General features: G+C 38.1%; 3 protein-coding genes and 1 long non-coding RNA gene across 4 annotated transcripts; 2 read left to right on the top strand and 2 right to left on the bottom strand.

Moving 5' to 3' along the window:
• The first annotated feature begins 5,638 nt into the window (after positions 1-5,638).
• Positions 5,639-13,290, top strand: LOC143449854 (uncharacterized). The gene has a single exon (XM_076950184.1). It carries the CDS (start codon positions 6,281-6,283, stop codon positions 12,452-12,454), a length of 6,174 nt encoding a protein of 2,057 aa, XP_076806299.1. The 5' UTR covers positions 5,639-6,280; the 3' UTR covers positions 12,455-13,290.
• Positions 13,291-13,451: 161 nt separating this feature from the next.
• LOC143448806 (receptor-type tyrosine-protein phosphatase beta-like) lies at positions 13,452-16,752 on the top strand. Its single transcript, XM_076948690.1, has 11 exons — positions 13,452-13,506; positions 13,950-14,064; positions 14,165-14,341; positions 14,747-14,828; positions 14,959-15,052; positions 15,189-15,265; positions 15,449-15,578; positions 15,737-15,867; positions 16,014-16,165; positions 16,290-16,425; positions 16,621-16,752. Exons 1-11 carry the CDS (start codon positions 13,452-13,454, stop codon positions 16,750-16,752), a joined length of 1,281 nt encoding a protein of 426 aa, XP_076804805.1.
• Positions 16,753-20,816: 4,064 nt separating this feature from the next.
• LOC143450189 (uncharacterized) lies at positions 20,817-22,039 on the bottom strand. Its single transcript, XR_013114661.1, has 4 exons — positions 21,995-22,039; positions 21,463-21,552; positions 21,100-21,228; positions 20,817-20,927 (listed from the first exon to the last, which is right to left on the bottom strand). It is a non-coding gene; the product is annotated as an uncharacterized LOC143450189 (long non-coding RNA).
• Positions 22,040-22,991: 952 nt separating this feature from the next.
• LOC143450174 (uncharacterized) lies at positions 22,992-23,693 on the bottom strand. The gene is made up of 3 exons (XM_076950616.1): positions 23,569-23,693; positions 23,286-23,402; positions 22,992-23,159 (listed from the first exon to the last, which is right to left on the bottom strand). Exons 1-3 carry the CDS (start codon positions 23,681-23,683, stop codon positions 23,074-23,076), a joined length of 318 nt encoding a protein of 105 aa, XP_076806731.1. The 5' UTR covers positions 23,684-23,693; the 3' UTR covers positions 22,992-23,073.
• Between the last annotated feature and the right edge of the window lie 1,577 nt (positions 23,694-25,270).

The raw sequence follows: 25,270 nt of genomic DNA on the forward strand, positions 1-25,270 counted from the left end.
GCATGTCCTTTTAAGTGTGTAGTGATTAGTAGTTGCTAATAGCTACACTGGCAGTCTGCTAAAACATGGTAGAGTCGCAAAATGGAACTATTTCATATTTTTCTGAGGACAAAAGTGCTTCATACCAAAAGCAAACCAGCTTCCTACTTTGTAGTTGTTTAAAGGACACTGTTAACCATTCATTCCAAACAAGGACCATGGGAAAGGTTGTGGGCATTCCAATTGTGCAGAATTGAACATCTATTTTGCAAAACTGTTCCAGGTTAAGAACTAAGGGTAAGTTAAAATTATTTTATTGACAAACAACATGTGACAAAGCAAAGGTATAACTTGACGTGAAGACACGTCTCTAAAAAACGTCTTTGTATCTCTGTGCCTATAAAATGACTGTTGCAAAATGCAAACCGTGAAAACATAAAAGAAACGTTTCCAGCAAATAAACAAGGTGCTCTGCTGCCACTTAGCGGACAAGACGGTCAATGATGCTCGGGTAAATAACAGAGGAAGAGTCGGGTTCGTGACTAGTGACTACTTTTAGAATAAGTGACGTGTTTGTCACTTTGGTTCTGAAATGCTACCAGGAGCTTAACAGTAAATGTGGGGCGCGTATAAATTCTACATTATGTACGAAAATACCATTTTTGTAAGAATTAAACAAGAAGCAAATTTCCTTTGTAAATTTTGTAGATATGCGTTCAACTTAGGTGATTACCCTAAGCCACTACTAATATTTTGTGTTGCTCACGGTGTAAATAAAAAGTAGATTTATAGCAGGCTGGAAATCGTAAGATACTTCAAAGTTTTACAACATTTTTATACAAAAATCAAATTAAGCCGCTTGCATTTATTTTCCTGTTATGCTCAAATGCAACGTTTCAACGATTTTATGGATGAAATATTTCGAAGATGAATTCAGTTTTTTTCTTAACATCTGAACATGGAATTTAAGATTTCAGATATTTCTGGCTCAATATTTTTTTGTTTGTTGGAGTTTCTCTGCATGTATCATCTGATGAAACGAACTGTGCATAAAAATAATCCAACAGTTGAGAAGACAAAAGGCATTATGAGGTAAGACTGCAATCATGAGTCATAACAATAAACATTGCACATACCTGCTTAGTTGGCTGCTATGATTCCAAATATGTGATGACATGTTAACTTTACTATGACGTCGAATACAAGGAAATACATCAACGGCAGGATAAACTTTTACCTGTAGTTTACCTTTAACTTTCTACTTTTATCTGTCGAAATAGTTGTATGCTATATCACTGCTTGGTTCTTAACCACTGTATGTCAGTATGTGAGTGCTGTTAATAACTTCAGTAAAAAACTTACGAAGCTGCTCATGCAGACTGAGTAACGATTGTGCTAGAATAAGATGATATAATTCATAGAGGTCGCCAGCAGACCTGCAACAGCTTGCAGTGAAATATTTCTATCAAGTGTTGCAACAATATTTTAGTGAGATTGTGATAATTATATCAATTAATGTAATATAAAATTGTGTACGACATAGAATTCTCATCTATCGAATCAGTGAAGCATAACACTGCGTGACGTAATCGATTGCTTCCCTGTTACTGTGCGTGCATTACGAGTTATCACTTATCAGTCTTTTGGCTATTACGTTCAACGCCGCAACATGTCTTTATGCTGTTGCTGTAACAATTATCTTGATTTATTCGTTCAAAGAAGCTTCAATATAATCAGATTATACAGTTGTCATTCCCGTGTTATTATTGCTGAAGCCTATCAAAGTTCACTGTTAAGATATACACAAGTAAACAGACTTTGTAGTGAAGTGGGCAAACCTTACAGGTTAAGGTACCATACACCACTTTTCATTACAAGATAAAGGCAAGGTGTAAAATTTTCTAGAAAATACAAATTGAAAAATATTAAAAAGAGTCAAAATAAATTTAAATGTTTCATAAACTTATGCTGATTTATAATAAACCAGGCCTAGTTGGTTGCTTGAACATTGATTTATAATAAATAAACAAATAATTCAGGCTTCGATCCAAGCTATCACACAAAATGTGTGTTTTTGGTCAAATATTTTCTTCTTAAAAACCTGCCCTATTTTTCAGTCGAGGTATTTAGCTTGTTGTCATAGACAAGTATTTCGGTTTACGGAAAGGATTTTCAAAAACTGTATGTTGTATAAAATTAAGATGTTTTGGTTGATTAATCGCTAGATTACAAGCTTTGATCAGAACTTCATTACTTAAATTGATTTCACATTTATGTAGAGAAAGTGGTTCATTTGTAGCAGTTTCATAAATAAAATGTCACAAACAAGCTTTTATAGAAGATATTCTGGAATAACCACGGAAACATTTAAGCTTGCTATGTTTTTGATTTTAGGGTATTTGTTACATCATAGTGTAAGTTTAAGTTAGAAAGATTATTAAACACTCTTTTAGAACTACAGTATGTCGGATTTTTATTTGTTGTCTAGTTTATGTTTTAAAATCAACTTCATGTATTTGATTTGTGTGAAACATTAAATTATTTCAGGATGCAATTGATTCTCCGACTGGATTAAATCGAATAAATCTTCGAACTACTTCATTTGAGGCGATATGGAATCAACTTCCTAATGTTGATTATAAAGTTGTTGTTGTTGTTCGACCTGGTTCAACTGCCCCAACCTCTCCACCAGAGGGCATCGACCTCGCTACACCACCTGTGAGTTCAAAGTTGAATGTTTTGTTACGTTTTGATGACAATCAAGTTTCCATTTTAATTGCAGAATTTTTTAGTGAGTTTCTTTTATTCATTGTTGTATTTATTTGGAACAAAATTTGTTGAATAAAATTACTAACACAATCATTTGTCATTCTGATATTTTTTATTAGTTCTTAATCTTTCAGTTTTGTAACTTATACAATATGTGTCCATTACACTAAAGTCGTGATGTATTTCATTGCAATCGTAACTTTCAGCATCTTGTCACAACTACATACTCTGGGGGAAATATCCAGTCAAGAACTAAATATTCAATCCATGTATTTGCCATAGACCCCAGTGATCCATCAGATTTTGCACGAAGCAGTGGAGACATAACTACAGGTAATATTACTCATGTACAATGAAATGTTTGTTTGTTTGTGATAAAGTGAGGTGTTGTTGCCTCATCCGGTATGTAGATGCCATTTTAATCACTTTATTTTATTTAGCTCAAGAACCACCAGTTGATGTTAAAATATCAAATGTGATGACAAATCAGTTCCTTGTGTCTTGGAACGGCAACAATGCTCGTGACAGTATTCATCGAACCATAAATTACATAGTCACTTACACAACAAACGGAACAAGTCAAACCAGAGAAATTAGTTGGCGTCAAACCCAGTTAACAATAAATGAACTCGCTTCCAACACAAAATATGTTGTCTATGTTAAGAAGCAATCTCAAAGTATCAACGTTTTCAGTGATGACAGCATTTCAGCAAATGGAACAACCGGTAAATCATTCCTGTGGTTATTTTTTGTTGATAGATTTCTTAAAGGTATTTATTGCCATGAATGCAATTACTCTATTGGTTACTAAAATTACCACAGGTATGATTCATTCTGGTATTTTTATTTAAACCAGCATTCTTATGATTAGTTTTACTTTAGTACCAGGTACTTCTGTGGTGTCAATAACCAGACCATCTGGTCCATCTGCTGATAACACGACGATGATAGAAGTTGGTTGGAATAAACCAGATGGTGGCGATGCGATTGACAATTACACGCTTGAATGGAGAAATGAGTCCGATGCAAGATATTTTGAAACCATTCCACACACCAGTGGTACCACATCATACACTTACGTGGTCGGGAATTTGACACCAGGTTCATTTTATCGGTTCATTGTGAGGTCACACAACTCTGCTGGAAATGGTGACCAATCAGAACCACAAGAATTAAGATCAGGTGGATGACTTAACGATATTTAATGATTGGTTTCAATTGTTTTGTCATGAAATAATATTTTTTGAATGTGACTTTTAGTTCCTGCAAAACCATGGCCACCAACATTGAGTCAGTTCCAAGATGACAAAATATCAAGTTTGTTGGTGACTTGGACAAAACCGAGCGGAATATCCGATGCATATCAGGTCAAACTTTATCACGGAAGATATCTTAGACACAATGAAACAACCTCACAACTTACCATGCTGGTATCTGGGCTAGAGTCTGGAGCAAGCTACAAAGCAACTGTAACTGCAATTAGCTCTCACTTATATGGAAGTGAATCAGAAAGCTCAAGTCAAACTCGAACAAGTGAGTTGTTTAATAAAAGGAACTTTTATGTAAATATGAATGTACTGATGGAATAAAGTGATGAAATGTTATTCAGATCCACCAACTCCATTGAATGTGACACTGATGCAGTCATCCAATGAAGATAATTCAACTCAACTGATAACTAGCTGGAATATGCCAAATGGATTGCTCTTTCATATAAGCTCATACCAAATAATAATGAGATCTTCTAGAGGGCCACTTGTGATAATTCCATATGATGCTGATAAGACCAATCCAATGTCCTATATAGTTGGTGGCCTTACTCCTGGTGAAATATACACTGCAACTGTACAAAGTGTTAGTCCTTCTGATGGTTCTGCTGCAACATTTAGTGAAAACTCTACAATGTCCAGCGATGTCGTAACAAGTATGTACTTAACATTAAGTTAATCTTATTTTAAGACTATTTCAACTTTTTCTGTAGTTTCTGGGTTAGTGTTAATGACTTGTGATGTCATTTAATTACTGATTTTGACTGAAATTTGATTTTGATTTTAAAAATTTAAAACAAAACTTTTTACATCACCAGAACCATCTGCACCAAATCACGAAGCATTTGTATCATTTGATGAAATTCAACTAAACTGGACTATTGTTGGTTATGCTGATGGTTTCGTTATAAACTTTAACTGTAATCAGGTCAGTTGTTAAGGCACCTACTATTTAAATCTAAATAATTCTTACGTCACTATGGTTTGTCACTATGACTGTTACAGCTAAGAGTTGAAATGATTAATGTTGATGATTAATGATATTAAACGACAACTTTTAAATTGCTTAAAGTAAATCTGCAGATTGTAGAAGTTAATAGCAGCTCTTATTCCTACACTTTTACAAAACTCAAAGAATCTTCAAAGTATACGATTGGAATGCATTCTTGGGTAAAGGATAATCATGGGGATATAACCAACAGCACATCAAGGACTAAAGTATATGCAACTTTGTTGAAACCTGAAGGTTGAGTTATTGTTGTTGTTGTTATTACAGTACTTAACTTATGCTTACCTACTTACCTAATTAAAATCATGCAAACCATTCCATTTTTAATAATTGTTATTATTTGCTTGTGTTTTCATTTCCATTGACTATAAGTGGACTGTTGGTTTCAGTTGTTGACCAATAGTGTTGGTCACATTGCATTCATGGACATATGTAATTTTTAATGTAAAATTTTTATTTACTTTATGTCGTCACAATACAAATTTATTGTAGATTGTAAAGAATCTTTACAATCTACAACTCATGGGTAAAGATGGGGATTATAAGTGATGGAGAAATATACAGAATCACTTCAAACACTGCAGTGTTCTAGACTTTGCAGTAACATTTGTAACGTACAAATTAACATTTTGTTCCTCCAAATTATATGATTTGTGATAAGGACTTATATGAACTAAAATTCCAATTGCCTCGGTAATCGAAATTCCGGACAACTGGATGATTGTGTGTTTGGCCTCGTGTTCGTGTCGTAAATTGCTGTAATTATAGTCGAGGCCGTGTTGTGAGGCCCAGTATTGTGTTAGCCTAACCATGAGCGTTGCATGCAGTACGTTGAGTAGTTGTCAGGGAACATGTTGTGATTCGTGAACTAGTTAACCATGTGATTGAGACCTATTTTATTATCTACGACTAGGCTACATTGTTGGTACTGTACTTTCAGATGCTAAGTAACCACCTGGGTTCAGTATTTTGTAGAAATCACATGTACGTTATCAAAATATAACAGCTTCAAGATTACGTGTGCATTTCTATTTGAATAAGGTGGAATTCAGGCCTTGTTGGCCCAATCAACTATAGGTGATCGGCTTCTGTAAATTTGCCGGTTACATAATTTCTACAAAAGAACCCTTGCGGGTTTTACACAATTTCTACGAGAGCCCGTGTTGGGCGTGTACGTATATTTCGGGTTGAAATCTTTACTGGCGTGGGCATTGTGTCCTCCCGTGCTGTGCACCTGTTGAGGTAACGCGTGACTATGAACAATATCACTGGAGTTGAAGATGTGCCAGGGGTAAGGCAGGAGCCACAATCTGATGATATGGAAGGCTACCTCAGTGAGCAGCTGATATCACTTAAGCAAAGGAGGAGCGGACTGATGGGTGCAGTCACCAAATTACAGAAGAAGCTAAACGCACTGATTGCCAACCCGGCAGCAACACACCCAATGGTGGCCGAGGTAAAGGATAAATTGGATGAAAGACTGGCAACATGTCTACGAACCTGCCAGGACTACCTCCAGAAAATCCCACAGAATGATAAACATGATCAGCAGCGCACCGAGGCAACTGAAAAACTACACCAAATGAAGGAAAGGCAGCGGGAAGCGGATGAGGAGTATACGGCATACACTCGACAGTGCAACCAGGACGCTTCAACTCGGCGTTCTTCGGTGTCAGCTAGGTCTTCCAGGTCTAGCGCTTGCTCAAACGCAAGAAGGAAGAGACTGCTGCAGGCTCAAATTGAGGCAGAAGAAGCAAGATTGGAGGCGCAGCTGGTGTTTGAGCAGGAGATGGTTGAAGCTAAGGCCGAAGAAGAAAGACTTGAGGCTGAAGCAAAGGCCGAAGCCAAAAGACTCGAGGCCGAAGCCAAAAGACTCGAGGCTGAAGCAAAGGCCGAAGCTAAAAGACTTGAGGTAAAACAAAGGATCCAGAAGAAACAAATCAGCTTGAAAATTGCAATGTCTCGGGCTGAGGCAAGTGTAAAAAGGGCAGCCATGGAAGCTGAATATGATGATGACCTGCTGGATGCCTCGAGTGTGGGAAGTTCCAAATCCAATACTGGAGCCGAGAAGATTGCGGATGTTCCAGCAAGTTTGGCGAAGCCTAGCACGTCGTACGGAAACCCATTTCAAGTTACTTCAAATGAACGGACGATACATCAAGTCCCCCATGCAGAAGAAACACCAAGAGCAGATGAAGCAGGCAGGATGTCACGTTTAAGACCAACTGCCAACGCCTTTACTCCCACAGGATACAACGAACTAGATAAGGGAAACACCTATGATATGCATTCCTGGAGGAAGGATATACCTGTGGCACCAACGAAGATAGCCGCAGGCCAAAATAAACTGCATGCTCATTCCAGACCACTTGACGTGTTCCAGGAGGGGCCCATATCTCAGTCTGCACCATCGGACCATCAACGTGACATGATGATGTTGGTTGGCATGATCGAAGAAAATCGATCGATGATGCGAAGATCAACCTTGCCAAGGAGGGAGTTGGAGAAGTTCGAGGGCAACCCCTTGCATTATTTCGTGTTCATAAAAGGTTTCAAGGAGACAATTCAAAGCCATATTGCTGATCCTGCTCAACAGCTACGGTATCTTATTGACATGTGCATCGGAGAAGCACATGAAAGCATTAAGGGATGCATTTGGGTTGACCCGCCTGAAGAAGGTTTGTGTCAGGCCTTTACAGTATTGGAGGATTTGTTTGGTAGGCGCGAAGATGTTGTTGCGGCGCACCTCCAGTCATTGTTTCAAGGGCCACAGCTGAAGGGAGATGAGAAAGATCTCCGCAAACTGTATAATGACATGTCCAATTGCAGGAGAGTGCTTGAAGCATGGGATTATGCTGCTGAGCTTGATAGCTACTCCACATTGAAGCAGATCTTCAAGCGGCTGCCATATAGAATGCAGGAAAGCATTACCCATGAAACAAACAGACAAATAAAGATGGGCAAAAGACCGACCTTTGCTCATCTGCTTGGATTCATTGAAGAGAAGATGCACGCCTGTAACAACATATATGGACGAACCATGGCCAGAGCCAAGGAAGAAGAAAAAACCAACCGTGTGCCCAAGACACGGAATCTGAAGACATCTAGGTCGTATACCTCTCAAGCAGCTGTTGAAAGAAGCGAGAGGAAGGTGGATAACCTAGAAATCTCCACCAGAAGGTCGAACAAGAATTGCATTGTTTGCCAGGGAGAACATCCCATTTGGAGGTGTGACCAGTTCCAGAAGAAATCTATTCAAGACAGACGCCGTCTTGTTAGAAATAGTGGACTCTGCTTCAACTGTCTTGGAGCAGGGCATCGTAGCACTGATTGTAAAATGACGAAGAAGTGCAAGACGTGCAATAAGTCGCACCACTCGTTACTGCATGTGTATATGCAGTCAACATCTGAAGGGGAGAAGCCTAAAGAAGGAAAGGATTCTAATGATCCAGTTAAGCCTGTGGAATCCTTTGGGATCGACACCAACCATCATGGTGCAAACAACGTTAGACTAAAAGTGGTCCCTGTCAGAGCATGGGGCCACAACATGCGTAAGCCTGTTGAGTGCTATGCATTCCTGGATGAAGGATCAGACACTTCATTCTGCAGCGATCGTCTTTCCAAGCAACTTGGGTTACAAGGACCCAAGGTCCAGTTACATATCTCATGCATAAACGGTGAGGAGTCACAACAAAGTAAGATGGTTTCACTTAGCATTCAGGGTCTGAGTGAAACGGCTGTCATTGATTTAGAAGAAGTCATGACACTTTCATGCTTGCCCAAACTTAAGGGAAGCATACCTTCCAACAAGGACGTGACACGATATCCTTATCTTGAAGGCCTGCAATTTCCTGCCATACCTACTGGTGGAGTGGAGTTGCTCATTGGGGCCGGTGCAAGGAAAGCACATGTCATTCATGCGGTCAGGGAAGGAGGTGCCAACCAGCCAACAGCGGTCAGAACTGGGTTGGGATGGACACTGGTTGGACCAGAACCTGCAACTGAAGACAGAGCCCTTTGCCAGGTCAACTACGCTCGTGGTGACAATCACATCTTGCATGAGCAAATGCAAAGGATGTTTGATCATGACTTTGTGGAGGATGAAGACTCAGAAGATCTTTCTTACTCCGTCGACGATATTCGCGCCATGCATAAACTGAAGTCATCAGTTCAGAAAAAAGATGGACGATACCAGTTGGGACTCCTATGGAAAACCGACAATGTCACCCTGCCATACAATCGTTTTCTGGCTGTGAAGCGATTGGCATATTTGAAACGCAAGCTTGAGAAAGACATGAGCTTGTTTGATCAATACAAAAAGAAGATCAATGAACTGCTGCAAGCTGGTTATGCCAAGCCAGTTCCAGAAGGTCAGTCTTGCCATGCAAAGAGAACATGGTACATCCCTCACCACTGCTGTACTGGAGGGAAATTCAGAGTGGTTTACGATTGTGCGGCAAAGTACAAGGGCACATCACTCAACGAGAACCTGCTGCAAGGTCCAGATCAAACCAACAGCCTTGTAGGAGTATTGTTACGATTTCGCCAAGGAAAAATTGCATTCACTGCGGATATCAAGGGCATGTTCCATCAGGTTTCGGTGGATCCCGAAGACCGCGATGCACTGAGGTTCCTGTGGTGGCCAGATGATGACATGACGAAGCCTCCCTCGGACTATCAAATGCTGGTGCACCCATTTGGAGCAACATCGTCCCCGTGTTGTGCTAGCTACGCGTTGAAGAAGGTAGCTGATGATAACGATACTAGTGCCAGTTTGGAGACGCTGTCGACTGTCAAACAAAACTTTTATGTGGATGACTGCCTCAAATCAGTCAATTCAGTGGAAGAAGCCATTCAACTTGCTCGGGAAATTGGTCCATTGCTTGCCAGTGGAGGATTTCATTTGACGAAATACCTGAGCAACTGTAAGGAATTGCTTTCGGTAGTTGATCGAGATGACCTGATGCCATCGCTTGTGAACATGGATTTAGATAAGATGCCAGTGGAACGAGCCCTTGGTGTCTATTGGAATACCGCTACTGATGTTTTCGAGATCACAGTAGATGTTAAGCCTAAGCCTTCAACACGTCGAGGAATTCTGTCAATGATGAGTCAAGTTTTTGACCCTATGGGTTATGTTCAGCCCTTTTTCCTACCAATCAAGAGATTGATGCAACGTCTATGCCAGATGAACATGTCCTGGGATGATCCTGTTCCGGAAGAGATGGAGCAGGCCTGGTTGAAATGGCTGCACAGTTTACCCGATTTAGAAGCCATTACAATACCGAGATGCTTTAACGGAGCGCTCCAGAATCCTGTCGTGGAACTGCACTGTTTCTGTGATGCAAGTGAGGTGGGATATGGTGCAGTTTGCTATCTACGATTTGTCGATGGTGCCACATACCATTGTTCTTTCGTCATTGGAAAATCTCGTGTCGCACCCTTGAAATCGGTCACGATACCAAGGTTAGAGTTGTCAGCTGCAGTAGTGGGCGCAAAGCTGTCGCGTCTGGTTGTCAAGGAGCTGCAGTTGAAAATAAAAAGAACAGTTTACTGGACTGACTCTACCTCCGTGCTGCAGTACATCTCAAACACTTCGAAACGTTTCCAGACCTTTGTTGCCAACCGACTCAGTCTGATTCACAAGCTGTCTACTCCGTCACAGTGGAGACATGTCGACACGAAGAGAAATCCTGCTGACATTGCTTCAAGGGGACTGATGCCAAATGAAATCAGTAAGGCAACGCTGTGGTTCCATGGACCTGAGTTTCTGTGGAATGCCTATGATCAGTGGCCTTCAAGACCAAGCAGTCTGCCACCTCTGCCAGATGATGATCCAGAGTTAAAGACAGTAAAAGAGGTCAACTCATTCACAGCCATAGTCGGAGACAACGGTCTCCACAAGCTCCTAAGACGTTACTCCCGGTTCCACAAACTGGTGAAAGCAGTGGTCTGGCTACTGCGTTACAAACAGTATGTTATGTGGAAGCACTTGCAAAGGGAGAACATTGTCGAACCACCACGAAGTTTGATATCGACGATGGAAATGGGAGATGCTACAAATGAAATCGTCAGGCTCGTTCAAATGGAGTCATTTCCAGCCGTAATCAGAACATTGGAGAAGCGTCAGGAAGAGGACTCAACCAACCAATCCAGGGGGGCTATGGGAAAGTGTCGTAAGAGCGTCAAGTTACAATTATTGGGAAAGCTTAACCCTTACTTGTCCAGGGGGGTCCTCCGGGTGGGGGGTCGTCTTCAAAGATCTCTAGTGTCTCATGACAAAAAGCATCCCATGATCCTTCCCAGTCGACACGAGGTGACTGGCCTTGTTGTGAATCATTATCATGCCATGCAGGGGCATTGTGGAACATTACATGTATTGGCATCCATCAGAGAGAAGTTTTGGATTGTAAGAGGGCATTCAGCAGTCCGGTATTACCTGAAGCGCTGTCTTCCATGCAGGGTCTGGAAGGCGAAAACAGGAGAACAACTTATGGCACCACTTCCGGAAGCGAGGGTCACACCAGGACATCGACCATTTACTAACACTGGCGTCGACTACATGGGACCTTTAATGGTGAAACAAGGACGTAGCCAGGTGAAACGTTATGGATGTATCTTTACTTGCTTGGCTACACGTGCCATTCATATAGAGATCGCATTTTCATTAGAAACAAGTTCATTCATTAGTGCATATCGAAGATTCATTAATCGATGGGGTTCTTCCACAAAGAAGATGTTTAGCGACAATGGATCCAATTTCGTTGGAGCTGAACGTGAGCTACATCAGGGTATACAGAGATGGAATAAGAAACAAATCCATGAGTTCTTCTGCCAGAAGTCGATCGACTGGCACTTCAATCCGCCCTTGGCAAGCCATCAAGGAGGGGTTTGGGAAAGAATGATACGCACTGTGCGTAAAATCCTGCGATCAATTGCAGGAGAGAGAGTCTTTGACGAGGAATCACTCGTCACATTTATGTCAGAAGTCGAGTCCATCATCAACAACCGACCACTTACACCCGTGAGCGATGATCCAGATGATCTGTCCGCATTAACGCCAATGTCCATACTCGCTGGGAGTCTGGAACCGTCACTCCCTCCAGATGAATTCCTCAAGGCTGATGGATACCGCAGATCATGGCGTTTTGCTCAGTTGCTTGCCGACCAATTTTGGCAACAGTGGATTAAGGATTACCTACCATTATTGCAGCAACGCCAAAAATGGCTGCAACCCATACCAAACTTTAAGACTGGGGACCTTGTCTTAATGGTGGATGAGACCAAAAAACGTGGCCATTGGCCAAAGGCGCGCGTCGAGGAGACGTATCCAGACAAGGAGGGGAGGGTAAGGAGAGTCCAAGTTAAAACTGCGGACAATAGATTAATGCGAGACATACGCAAGCTCTGCCTGTTGGAGGCAACATGAAATCGAGCTGATAACTGTATTAGTTGCCTTACTCTAGCCATTTATATCATTTTCACTGTTGCTTGCATGCTTAGTATTATCTTGCCAGTTTGATACTATTGATTCATATTGCCTGCCACGGATTTACCATGATAGCCGATGTTAATACTGTACCTACATAATTACCTCTTGAATTGTTGATTGGAATGTACTTGAACCTGGCATCGGCTGTGATCATTTGTAGGATGTTTCTCCTTCACTTACTCATATGTAGCTTATTAACCATTGTAGTGTGATCGTGTTTGATTTTTATTAATAAGTGTTGTGAAGACGTGGTGTTATGTCAATGACCTCTTTTTGGGTACCCGTTATGCCTTGCGCGCTGCCGTCGAATTTGTCCGTGTCCTTGAGAATAACTTCATTCCACTGCGTTATTCTGGGGCCGGTATGTAACGTACAAATTAACATTTTGTTCCTCCAAATTATATGATTTGTGATAAGGACTTATATGAACTAAAATTCCAATTGCCTCGGTAATCGAAATTCCGGACAACTGGATGATTGTGTGTTTGGCCTCGTGTTCGTGTCGTAAATTGCTGTAATTATAGTCGAGGCCGTGTTGTGAGGCCCAGTATTGTGTTAGCCTAACCATGAGCGTTGCATGCAGTACGTTGAGTAGTTGTCAGGGAACATGTTGTGATTCGTGAACTAGTTAACCATGTGATTGAGACCTATTTTATTATCTACGACTAGGCTACATTGTTGGTACTGTACTTTCAGATGCTAAGTAACCACCTGGGTTCAGTATTTTGTAGAAATCACATGTACGTTATCAAAATATAACAGCTTCAAGATTACGTGTGCATTTCTATTTGAATAAGGTGGAATTCAGGCCTTGTTGGCCCAATCAACTATAGGTGATCGGCTTCTGTAAATTTGCCGGTTACAACATTTGCATTATTGCTTTTTTGACCATAAATTTGTATAAACTTTTTTGCTGTTATAATACCAGATCACTATGATCTTGCAGCAAACTATGATGGCTTTGTTTGTTTTTGCGGTTGTTGTTTTAGGTATTAGTTTCAATCTCGCGATGCATTTATGATTTTGTTTTACTTCTAATGCAAAGTTCTGCCTTTTGTTGTGCTGGTCTTAAATCTTTGAATTTAATGATTGATGTTCACCAAAGCTGTTAGAACAGGAAATGGGTCTTGTAATTACACTGGTATATGGCTTGTTATTAAACTGATATGACCACTGGGCAGCTACTGTGTGTTTAACTTATGCAAAGGGTTGAGTCACTCTGTAATTGAAGTTGTGAATAGTTAACACAGAGATTAGATTTAGTTCTTTATAGATATTTTAGATGGAAATTAGATTTGGTTCTTTGTTGACTTAAGTGCTAAAATTTTGTTTTATTTTTCTCTCCCAGAAAGAAATAACTTAAGTTGATCTTTTGTTGATTTTCTAACAAGGTCTTTTTATTTGTAAACTGTTGTGTTTTCTTTCTTCATAGGTCAAAAATCAAACCCAGGATTAATTTCTGCGTTGGTCATCATGGCAATATTAGTTATCCTGCTTATTGTTGGAATTTATGCCTACAGAAGACAGAATAGACAAGGAAAGAACAAGTAAGTCTGCTTATCTCATTTGAGTTAAATTTCAAAATGTCCATGAAAATATTCAGTGGCAGTGCTTGATAGATTGCTTCTATTTAATTTTAAAATGCAGATTGCCAACAATGAGTTTGGGATCGTTTAATAATGGACAAAATGCAGCTGGTAACATTCCCAGCAACAATGATCAAATTGCAAATGATAATATTCTGAAAAACATGAGCACAAACAGAAGTGGTGAGCAGAGAGCTGATGCTGATGATGATATTCCAACCAACGTTGAGGAGCACAGGTGTGATGAGGCTTATTTGTCTGCACTTTGCATGTTTTGTCACAATATTTCTACAAATATTTTTTCACAGATTTATTCATATTTTAAAAAGCTTCTTCCTACATCTTAAGTAAAACTCATTCAGTCATGCTGTTAGGAATCTTTTTTGCCTGAGATTTTTCGGTTTATATATCGAAATGCTTGCATTAATATGTTTTATTTTAGTTGATTTGCTTAATCACATGAAGTTATCATGTTAGTTATCATCATTCTAAACAGCATGGAGTATAATACTTAATAATAATTTAATTAATATAATACTTTGCATTAGCAATTGTATGATGTTTGATTTTTAGTGAAAATACCTTGGGTCTTATTTCATGCATGATATGAACACTCAATTTTGTCATTTGTTTTTTTTTACAGAATCATTAAGTTATCTAATTTGAACCAGCACTTGCGCTTTTTGAGATTGGAGCAAGACTTTAACCTCATTCGGGAATTCCAGGTTTGTCAAACTATATTGCATGACATCATTATACATGAACACTAATGCATGACGTTGCCCATGTAAGCCTATAATGTTGTATTTGTACAGTTTTCAACAAAGAAGAATTATATTGCTATGTTATAAACAGGAATTGCAAGAAGTTGGCAAAGAAATGACGAAAGAAATTGCTGTAACAGAGGAAAACTTGACTAAAAATCGGTATAAGAAAAGCATACACATGTGTAAGAAAACTATTCGGAATGTTGATTGACTTTGTACATAAAACAAATCTTTCACTTTTCACTTTTGTTCTGTCTTTGGTTCAACTTGTGGTGAATTACTTGAATTGATTGAAATCTTTTTAATCATTGGCTGCAGACGATTCCACCAGGGTCAAACTTTCTCCAATAGCTGATGTGCCTGGATCTGACTTCATCAATGCAAACTTTGTTTCGGTAACATAAAATGTGTGAATGTGCATGTCCAATTGTCTATTGCTGTTGTACAACCAAGTATTTATAACAAGTAGCAAGTAGGCCTAGATATGCTTAGAATCATCTGACTCACTTCAAACAACGTTTGTTGTGACCAACTGAAGCTTCGTTTTTATTTTATGACATAACACATTCGATGTTTAGGGATATCGAGGTAAGAACGAGTTCATCGCAACTCAAGGTCCTTTGCCAACAACCATCAAGGAGTTTTGGAGAATGGTTTGGGAACAAAGATGTGCAACCATTGTAATGTTGACGCAAATTGCGGAAGCTGGTGAGATTTATTTGCGCTTTATGACATCACAATGACCGTAGCTCTCTTACTCACTTACGTTATTTGTTTCATGTGATGTATATATACTCACAATCTACTAAGCAAATAAAAACAATGTGATAAAATAGAATTATTAACATCCTCTTCATCCGTAATAGGTCGAGTCAAATGTGCCCTGTACTGGCCTTTGAAAGACGAACCAGATATGGATGTTGGTGATATGACCTTGGAACTGGTCTCTGAGAAGTCAACAACCAATTGGATCCATCGATACTTCAAGCTCACACGGGTTTGTGTTATGGGTTGGTGTCTACAGTGACACGATTTGTTACGTCTGTTATTTGCATTGGTGTTAATTTTTTTAATTTCTTGATGTTTATTGACACAAATCATTAAATGTGCAAAATATGTACCATAATGTAACGTTATGTACAGGGTGAAGAAACACGTTATATCTCTCAAATCCATTACACGTCGTGGCCTGATCATGGCGTGCCAGAGGTTACACAGAACGTGCTTGAGTTTGTAAAATACTTCCAGGAAGTGTTTGAAGCAAACCCGGTGCAGCCAACCATAGTACACTGCAGGTGAAATGACGTCTCTGACTCATAAAAGCGTCATTGCTATGAAATCATGGCTCTGTTAGCTGCTAATTGGTTACGATTTATTAAAAATAGATTACGCGGTTAACCTATTACGTTCACTTTCCAGCGCTGGTGTGGGACGTACAGGAACCTTCATAGCAATGGATCGTTTGCTTCAACACATGAAAGATCACGACTATGTCGATATATTCGGCATCGTGCATGAGATGAGAATGTGCAGGGGGGCCATGGTACAAAACCATGTAAGTGGTGATTATTGAGGCTGTAAATTAAAAGTTAAAGAACTTTTGCTGTACTGGAAATGTCGGTATGTTTTGCGCAAAATGTCGTTAAGTCATCCCACAAATTTTTAAGCCAAACGTATATTTATCAAATTGCTTGCACTGACGTTACAACGCTTGAAATATCAACTTCTCATCATCCGTTTTATTTAACAGAAGCAATATATATTTCTCCATAAAGTGGTCGAGGATGTTGTTGATAAAGTGCATGAACGGAAAGATTCCTCATCCGAAGTTGCAATTTATGAAAACGTACAACATACAGAGACCATCTATGAAAACATTTAGAGAGAAAACATTAGAAAACATAAACATTAAACTGTTAAGAGTAAATCCATGAAAGAAATTACTTAGACTCTCATTATTCTTTATTTAAATGCATGAAACTGATATTCAGCGTTGAACAGAATTTGTTGTAATTCTTTGTTGTTTTTTATTTTTGGTTGACGCTGTGCAGGTTCATATGATTATGACATGACATTTATTATTATGACGACGCTTTATGCATGAAAAGTATTCTCGTAAGTTGTGATCCAGCTTAGTATGAGAGCACCATTTGCACTTGTTTGCTGGAACAGTTTAAAGCAGTTTTACAGCAAATTAAATGAAATCGTCACAAAACCTTTGTTGTTGTTATATTGCACACCGCAGCCGTCCAATAATGTGACCTCCCCCAAAATTCTCTCCCCCTACCCCAACCTTAGAAACGAGATTAAGTCTTTTGGTTTCCTTGTCATGGAAGTATTGTTTTACAATTCAATGCACCAGGTCAATATTTGTTATAAAGTAATACAACACTGCTTCAGTTTACACTGAAAGTAAATACATGAATATTATTTGTTTAGGTGTGAAAACTTTGTTGAGCTTTGTAGTTTAATCTTTTTTAACACTATTTTGTATGTGACGATTATCATTTATCATTTTTGCCGTTTTGTTTTGTGATTCTTTTCAAGTGTTAAAGTTCATTCACTTTGTGTGTTAGTGAAGTTATTATTTTATCCTGCTACGATGATGAGCATTTTTTTTCTTACTTACAATGACGACACAGACGCGATATAACATGCATTGTGTTGAATGATTCAAACAGTGTTGTTGATTGTATTTGTTTTAAATGAAAATTTGCATTTCTTTCTTTGATATCACGCAGCTTAAATGATTAAGTTTAAGTGTTAAGAGATGAATATTTCCTGCTACTTGTTGAAGATGATTTGTAGATTTGTGATAATTGTGTTTTGTACTATTTTTGCATTGTTAACCTGCATTGTTTATTTGCCACCGTTTGTGTATCTGCATAATTAGCATATAACTTGTGAAAGTTTAAAAATGACGTTACTTTACGCCACGCTAAGGTTACAAATTCTACCTTAGTTTAAGTGACCGGTATGATGATGTTGTGGTTACCATTTGAGCACATTTACTTTTTTCCCAGGCCACATTGTTACGATGATTACGTAGTCACCAAATGCCTTTATACAATGTGTGTTTCTACAAATCCATTTCATAGACTGCGGTCTGTACTTCACACCTCGTTGTTCGTCGTGGACGTCGTTCAAAAAAAGCTTTAATTTCGCTAAATTCTGCTCACTACTTGCTGCTTTACCGTCGGAATCCTTAACCCCAAAGTATCGCTTTCCTTGGACTAAGGAAAAGTCTTTGCACGACTTAAACTCGCCGCGACAATTTTCACTGCTCAAGTCCCGGTTACCGAGATTTTTCTGTGAAAGTTCTCGACCCACTTTAATATTTTTAAATTGCAAGCGTTCTGGGCATCGGATTGTAAATATTTCACTCAGGTGACTTTCTTCGCGCAATAAAAGAAAAATTAAAAAGATGTTGTTTGGTTGTTATTGTAATTTGAATCCGACGCTCTTGGCTTGTTCAGTATGACCTCACAGTATGAGGTCAGCGCAGCATGCAACGTAAAATGCGTAAGATTTTGCGTAATATCTGCGTCACTTTACATAAAACCTTGTTTTTCCTTTGCATTGTAAGTAAAGTTTAGAATAATTAATTAGATGTAAATAAGAACTAAAAACACTGTTTACGCGCACAGCAGATAGACCTTGCAAACTCTATACAACAGTGATGTCCTTTGACATCGAACATGAGTTCAGATCATTACAAAGCCGATCAACCAAGCTGACACGGCAACTTTAAATTAACCAGTAATTTCTTATTTCTGACTAAATATTATTATACAAATATTTACATGCTGTACCTAGTATAACTGCGTCACAGATTATTAAGTCTTTTTTGTTCCAATTTTTAAATTTGAGCTTTATGACATCATAGTGACCACAGCTTCAATCTGACTTACGATGATTGTTTTAAGCAATGTTCTCAAAACTGAAATCAAACAAGTTAAATAAATAAGGTGTTAAAATAGAAATAATGGAAGCATTTCCATCTATATCAGGACGACTAAAATGTGCCCTGTACTGGCCTTAGAAAGACGAACCAGATATGGATGTTGGTGATATGACCTTGGAATTGGTCTCTGAGAAGTCAACAACCAATTGGATTCATCGATACTTCAAACTGACACGGGTTTGTGTTATGAGTTGGTTTCTATAGCAACAGTCTTATTTTTTCTCCCCATATACTGTAATTGTTATAAAGAAACAAATCGATACAAACCTTAGCGCGGATTGGCTAAAATTTATGTTCGTGGTGTTCTAGATCACATAGATATTGGATACTTTTACACAAGACTCGATATGTATGCATGTGCAAGTTTGCGGTAAAGATGCAATCCTCGATCACTTACTGAAAAATGTATTGTTAAGTTGCTATTTATGTATTTGCATGATTTAACACACACTTTGAGGAACCTCAAACTGAGGTTACTTTACCATAAAGATGCGATTTTCGCCTCGTTGTAACTGGTGGTTCCGGCAACTTTTTTCTTGTTCATGGACCGAGGAAATGTCTTTGCACGAATTAAATCCGGCGATGATTCTTCATCGCTCGAGCCCCGAGGGACGAGTTTTCTGCATAGCTGATTGTTAAATTTTATTTTGTTTCTGTTTTTAAAACTGTGAAGAAATATTTTCGGGTGAGGACTTCGGTGGTTATAGGTTTTATTTAACCGGTTTCAGGAAAATACCACACAAGCAACTCAAAGTTTAGGAAAACTTTTTTTTAGTTTCACATAAAAGTTACTTTAATATTTTCTGGCCATACCACTTGCCATGCAGCCTCTTTATTAAGTACGAATACAACAGATGCTTTTGAAAAAGGCAACTCAGCAGTGGGAGTGCTCTTGGATCTTTCCAAAGCATTTGACACAATTAACCATGATATTCTGCTTGCGAAATTATATCACTGCGGCATTATCGAGAAATCGCAAATAGTTGGTTTAAAAGCTATCTTTCTGATCGTAACCAAGTATCATAGTTGATTTTAATGGAACCTTATCTAGCTCAACTTGCAAAATGCAACATGGAGTTCCACAAGGATCGATTCTTGGACCTCTACTTTTCCTCATTTATGTAAATGACTTTAAAAATTTTCTAAAAATATTTGGATGTGTGATGATCGAGCCATGATGTGCTATACAGATTGATTTAAAGCATATTATACCACACAGATGGATTTTAATATATTTCCTGCTTTGGTAAATTTACTGTGTGAGCCAAGCATTGTGGGCCGATGACGAACATCCGCCTAAGTCAATCATTGTATTGTGTTCGCTTAACTGCACTGTCCTTTTGTTAAACACTTTAATTAAACACGAAAAGTGAGGCCGAAAAGAAACACCTAAAATGGTTACATGTTTAAATCGCACATGTTTATTCTGTTTTGTGTTTAAATGTTGTAGGTGTTTACTAACTAGGTGTTTATTATCTTTGGTGTTTACTAACTAGGTGTTTAGCCTACTATTTTATGCGTATTGTTACTTGGCAGTCAAAATTTCCAAAATAGCATTTATTACAGCAGCGCAACAGAAACAAGGCAGGTACAATCACGGGCGCCGGAATTATTTTTGGCAAGGGGCAAAATTCGTAAAAAGGGCACTTTTTGAATGTCATTTTGGAAAATAAAGAAGGAAAAGGGGGCGATGGTTTCTCTGCCCTTCCTCTTCCGGCATCCGTGAGTAATAATAATAATAACAACCGATAAGTTGCATTAAATAGCCTAACACAACCCTCGAATCGTTGTTACATCTGAAGTGGATTGAATCAGCAACAATGAATGTTTTCATGGTTCCGGCTTCGTTATAAGAAACAAGCAAACTTGCCAGTGTTTTCTTTCTGGAGTTTAAACTAATCCGAAATGCCTAAAAATTTTAAAAAAATGTCAATGTATACAAATTGTTCTGTAAAGCCACCAGTTAAATAAAGCAACTACAACTCACATTAATTAACAGTCTGCATTGCATCAAAAAGATTTGTTTTGCGGATTGGCCAAAGTTGTTTTTGTGACCTCAAAATGAGATTAAGTTCTTTCTCTGATGATGGATCCTAAGTCAAAAGTTTTGTTAGGTTTTTACACTGTTAATAATAATGACTTTATTTTTCCCTCAATATATATCAAGTATCTGAACACATTATTCTTCAACAAAGCAATAAACTAATACACAAACAACCAAATTTGATTTTTGTTAATTGCTGGATGAATGCTCAGATTGCTCACCTCAGTCTTACGGCATTGCCGCTCAACATTGCTGTTACATTTGTTGTCTAGCGTGGTTAGCATGCTTACGCAAGCGTCTTAAATCGTATTGTAATCAAATTGATAAACATTTCTGAATTTTTCCTCAATCTGCAAAATTTATCACTATATCAATAACCATGTTGCAGCCTCTAAACATGATCTACAACTGTATTCTCTTACAAAAGCATGAAAATCTAAAACACCTTATAATAAGTTTCTTTCAAACACTAACAAAAGGCATTTGTCCTAATAATGAAAACTTTTCAATGATTCCACTAATGCATCCATCTTTACATTAAACTAATTGCTTCTGGGTGAAAGACAGACATTGGTCTTAAATACCTGTTTTAGTAGACCGTATTCCCATTCTGATTCTTCCTTTTCTAAATGATGTCTAATAACTTCAGTAGCCCTTTTTTGTCCATTCTGAATCTACAGTGATTAAAAATATAAAACTAAACAATATAGCTTTTAAAACAGTAGTGAGATGTAATCAAGCTTTTTGATAAGGTGTCAGAATCTTTCTTTTCGAACGTCTTTGGAAGACTCGGACTCGGCAATGATTCCTCCACTCTCTGCAGTTTTCCACAAAAACTCAATTTTCATTTGTTTATTGAATTTTATAACATGTTGACCAACCCTGACATTGCTCACCAGGACCAGAAGAGTAAAGATTAATAATGCCTTACCCAAGAACATTACAAAAGTAGTAACACTGGACATTTGCAATAAGTTCGCATTGTTTGAACCTGGTGCTAAGCCAATCCACCACTGAAGCAACTCTTTTTGGCATGCACAGTATATTTTAAAATTAACTCAATATTGTTAATAATAAAAATGTCATGTGGATCATAAATATATAATTCTGCATCACCTGCCAGTGTAGCTGAAGGAAACCTAATGATGAGGGTTGGTAACTGATGGTGAACGCTTATCATTTACCTTTCAATCAAACGACGAGAAGAGAACGCCCACGTTAGGCCATGCCCGAGTAATTTCAAACTTTGATGGGCAAAGTATGGTAATTGGTTTTTCACCGTCCATTCCTGGGTGAATGGCTTTACTTGAAAACCAATCACAGCCAGTGGCGTAGCCGGAAAAAAATTGGGGGGGGGTCAAATATTTCATGAGATTACAAAGAGAACTATACAAATTGTTAATTTTAAGACACCGCCACTCGATGCAGAAACCTATAGACACAAAATATGGGGGCGGGGTGGCCAAAGCCCCTTTCACCTCTTTGAAATATAGCCTACAGTAAGGCCTGAACAATACAATTTAGTGTTCAGCCACTCCATACAGGAAAATTTTTAAAACGACTCCAAGTTGCCAACTTTAAACCTAAGAATTGAGTCCGAGATACAAATTTATACTGAACAATAGCTCGTGTAATCGTGTAATGCGAACAAGTCTAAAGCATATAGTACCGAACTGTTTTTGATAGATTCTTTCTAAAGCAACTTAAAGTATAAGATATAATTCAATAAAACTCATCAAAATAAACACATTCCTCCTAAACACCTTTTTGTTTGACACATTTTGTAATGTTTGTGTTATGTGTTTAACATTTAAACGCCTAAAGCGTGGAAAAAGTGTAGAATAGGCATAAATCATTATTAAACGTGTCATGGATTGTGGTGTTTAACCCATACCCAGATAGCACGTCGCTCGAGGGCCGACGTCGAGCCTTTAGCTTGCTTTTGGCGGCCCACAAACGATAATCGCTGAAGGGCCAACTTCTTTTTGTCCAGCGGGCCTAGGTCGGGTAGGGAGCAACAAAATTTTTGTCGGACCTCGGTCGGCGCGTTAGCTACGATTTCCTACGAGCCGACTTTGGGCCTACCAACAATCACTAACACACAGGGTTTTTATGCAGTTCAGCAAAAAGTTTATTTTTTCAAATTTGAAAGTTCCCTTACCAGCAAACACAATATTTTATTATAATCACTATCATCATCCGCTATCATCACTTGTAGAAGATGAGTCGAAATTCATGAAATACAATTGTCTGCGCGTGGCTTCATCTTTCCGCTCTTTATCTAAAACATTTTTGTAATGAAATATATTGCATAATGTTTGTTTACTATCTACAAAATTAAAAATGCAAAGTAAAACGTTCTGCAATACATGATATGAACATCACACACGCATGCCACACAGCTTACCCAATTTGTTCTTCATTCTTTTTAGCCGTCCCCCTTCCCTATCACTAGCATTTTTTAACCATTTCTTGATCTCGCAGATACTCTCTGCTTCCTTAATACCTGATTTCTTGGCAGCATCTAAAGTATAATGACATAAAAACAAAATACTGGAGTAAACATCATCGACAGATAATAGTAAATAACACTCACAATACATCTTAAAACAATTAAGAAGCGGTAAGCAACCTAAAAAATCAAAACATGACTAAGCAAAACCATCAACACTCAATTTCGACTTATTCACCTATAACAGCTTTTGCGAGTTGTGATGAATGCATTCCTGTCTTATGAGTATGACCCTTTCCCATCCAATTACAATTGGTTGCCAGTTCACAGGTCAACAATTTGGTCAACATCATACTGATAACATCTTTTGCTGTTATGCCACCTATTGTTTCTAGATAGGAAATCTAAAAAAAATCCTGATAAGAATCATTTGTTTGGCGGCATTATGTTACTGGTTACATGTCATGCTTTTACATGGAAGCATTATCAAAGTTGAAAAAATGTCAACGTAGTCCCCCATAACAATTAGATAAAAGAGATGAAAATACTCAATATTCGTATTATTAATTATTAACGCTTTTTTGTTTCTATTTTTAAAACTGCAAAAAAAAAACTTGATCAGCTTAGGTGATTACCCTATACCACAACTATGAATATTTTATGTTGTTCGTTTGTGTTTGAAAATAAATGGAAAATGCAATAGTAAGTAAGAGCATTGCATAAAGTAATTAACTTCATATTTACTTTTGTAAATGCATGTTTGTGTATGCCTTTAAACATATCAAAGAAAATTGTTGTTAGACTGAGTTGATATCGAACTGTCTGTAGAAAAAGAAAGCTTCAACTTTTGAATTACTTCAGAAAAATTTACAAAACATTTTTGCTTTGCTTGGAAAAGACGAGGCTGTAGCAGAAGGCGCGTACAAAACAATAAAAATCTTTGTCCATGATATGTATGTATGGCACAAAAAACTATCAGTCTGTTAATGAAACCTCGCTTACATATATTTCTACAAATCTACAGACCAAAATAAAAACACAGGTTTTATTTCGGCTCTTTACCTTCGTATGCGTCAAGTTTAAGTCTGAAAATATCACAGTCATTGCAGACAACCAATATTTGTAACATTTGGCCAAGTGCATGCAAACTCTTCGGCATTGGTTAACACCAAAAACTGGAATAAGGAAGAGGTTTAGTTCTTACTCCTTTGGTTTGAAGCTGATTGTGTTTCGCCAACCTTCCATGACGTTATGTTACACGCAACGTTGACGTTGATAGATGAGCAGCTCAGGAGATTCTGTCCTAAGCGGAGATGACTTTGAATAAGTAAAAATGTAACTTATGATGTAATAAATATCATTTTTTTCTTGTGACTTGTGATTCGATTGGATTGGAGCTATTTCAAAAATTTCTTTATAACATGAAAACTATTCTTGCCTTCAATATTTTCCACTGTATTAAGATAAACAGTAGGGAGTTGGTCTATGATTAAAACAAACAAAAATAAATTACTGCATGGAGGTTGGGTCAGGGGATTCCGGAAAGGTTAGAACTTATTTTGCCATAATCAATAACCATTTACAGTATAAACGCTACTTAAGACCAAAATTCCATATAAAATTGCCAACTTGTGTGAAAGTGTCTACTTATAATCAACTTACAGTATGTCGTGTATCCTGTAACGTCACATCACTCAGGTGTGGACTCTTCACATTTTGGGGCTGACTGGAATTTAGCCTCTAATATTTTAGTCAGCTTTGGCTTTTTTTTAACACACAGCTGGATCTTTCTTTTATCCTGTAAAGCTATTGCGGAATTAACTAAATTTCCCAATATGGATAAATAAGAGGTCACTAACCCAGACACACCACGAATTTTTAGTCAGTTAAGTTAATTTTAGCAGTTGGTCCGGCCACCTTTGATTTCAAGGAGAGTGTTC

The sequence above is a fragment of the Clavelina lepadiformis genome, chromosome 1 (genome assembly GCF_947623445.1).
Source record: "Clavelina lepadiformis chromosome 1, kaClaLepa1.1, whole genome shotgun sequence".
NCBI lineage: Eukaryota > Metazoa > Chordata > Ascidiacea > Aplousobranchia > Clavelinidae > Clavelina > Clavelina lepadiformis.

Bases quoted from the DNA above. Each gene is read 5' to 3' on its own strand.
- LOC143449854 (XM_076950184.1), top strand. From the start codon at position 6,281: ATGAACAATATCACTGGAGTTGAAGATGTGCCAGGGGTAAGGCAGGAG.
- LOC143448806 (XM_076948690.1), top strand. From the start codon at position 13,452: ATGATCTTGCAGCAAACTATGATGGCTTTGTTTGTTTTTGCGGTTGTT. The intron at 15,579-15,736 runs GTGAGATTTATT...CATCCGTAATAG, and splicing joins GACGCAAATTGCGGAAGCTG to GTCGAGTCAAATGTGCCCTG. The intron at 15,868-16,013 runs GTTTGTGTTATG...CGTTATGTACAG, and splicing joins GATACTTCAAGCTCACACGG to GGTGAAGAAACACGTTATAT.
- LOC143450174 (XM_076950616.1), bottom strand. From the start codon at position 23,683: ATGATGTTGACCAAATTGTTGACCTGTGAACTGGCAACCAATTGTAAT. The intron at 23,403-23,568 runs GTGAATAAGTCG...ATTATACTTTAG, and splicing joins ACTCGCAAAAGCTGTTATAG to ATGCTGCCAAGAAATCAGGT. The intron at 23,160-23,285 runs GTAAGCTGTGTG...AAAATGTTTTAG, and splicing joins AAGAATGAAGAACAAATTGG to ATAAAGAGCGGAAAGATGAA.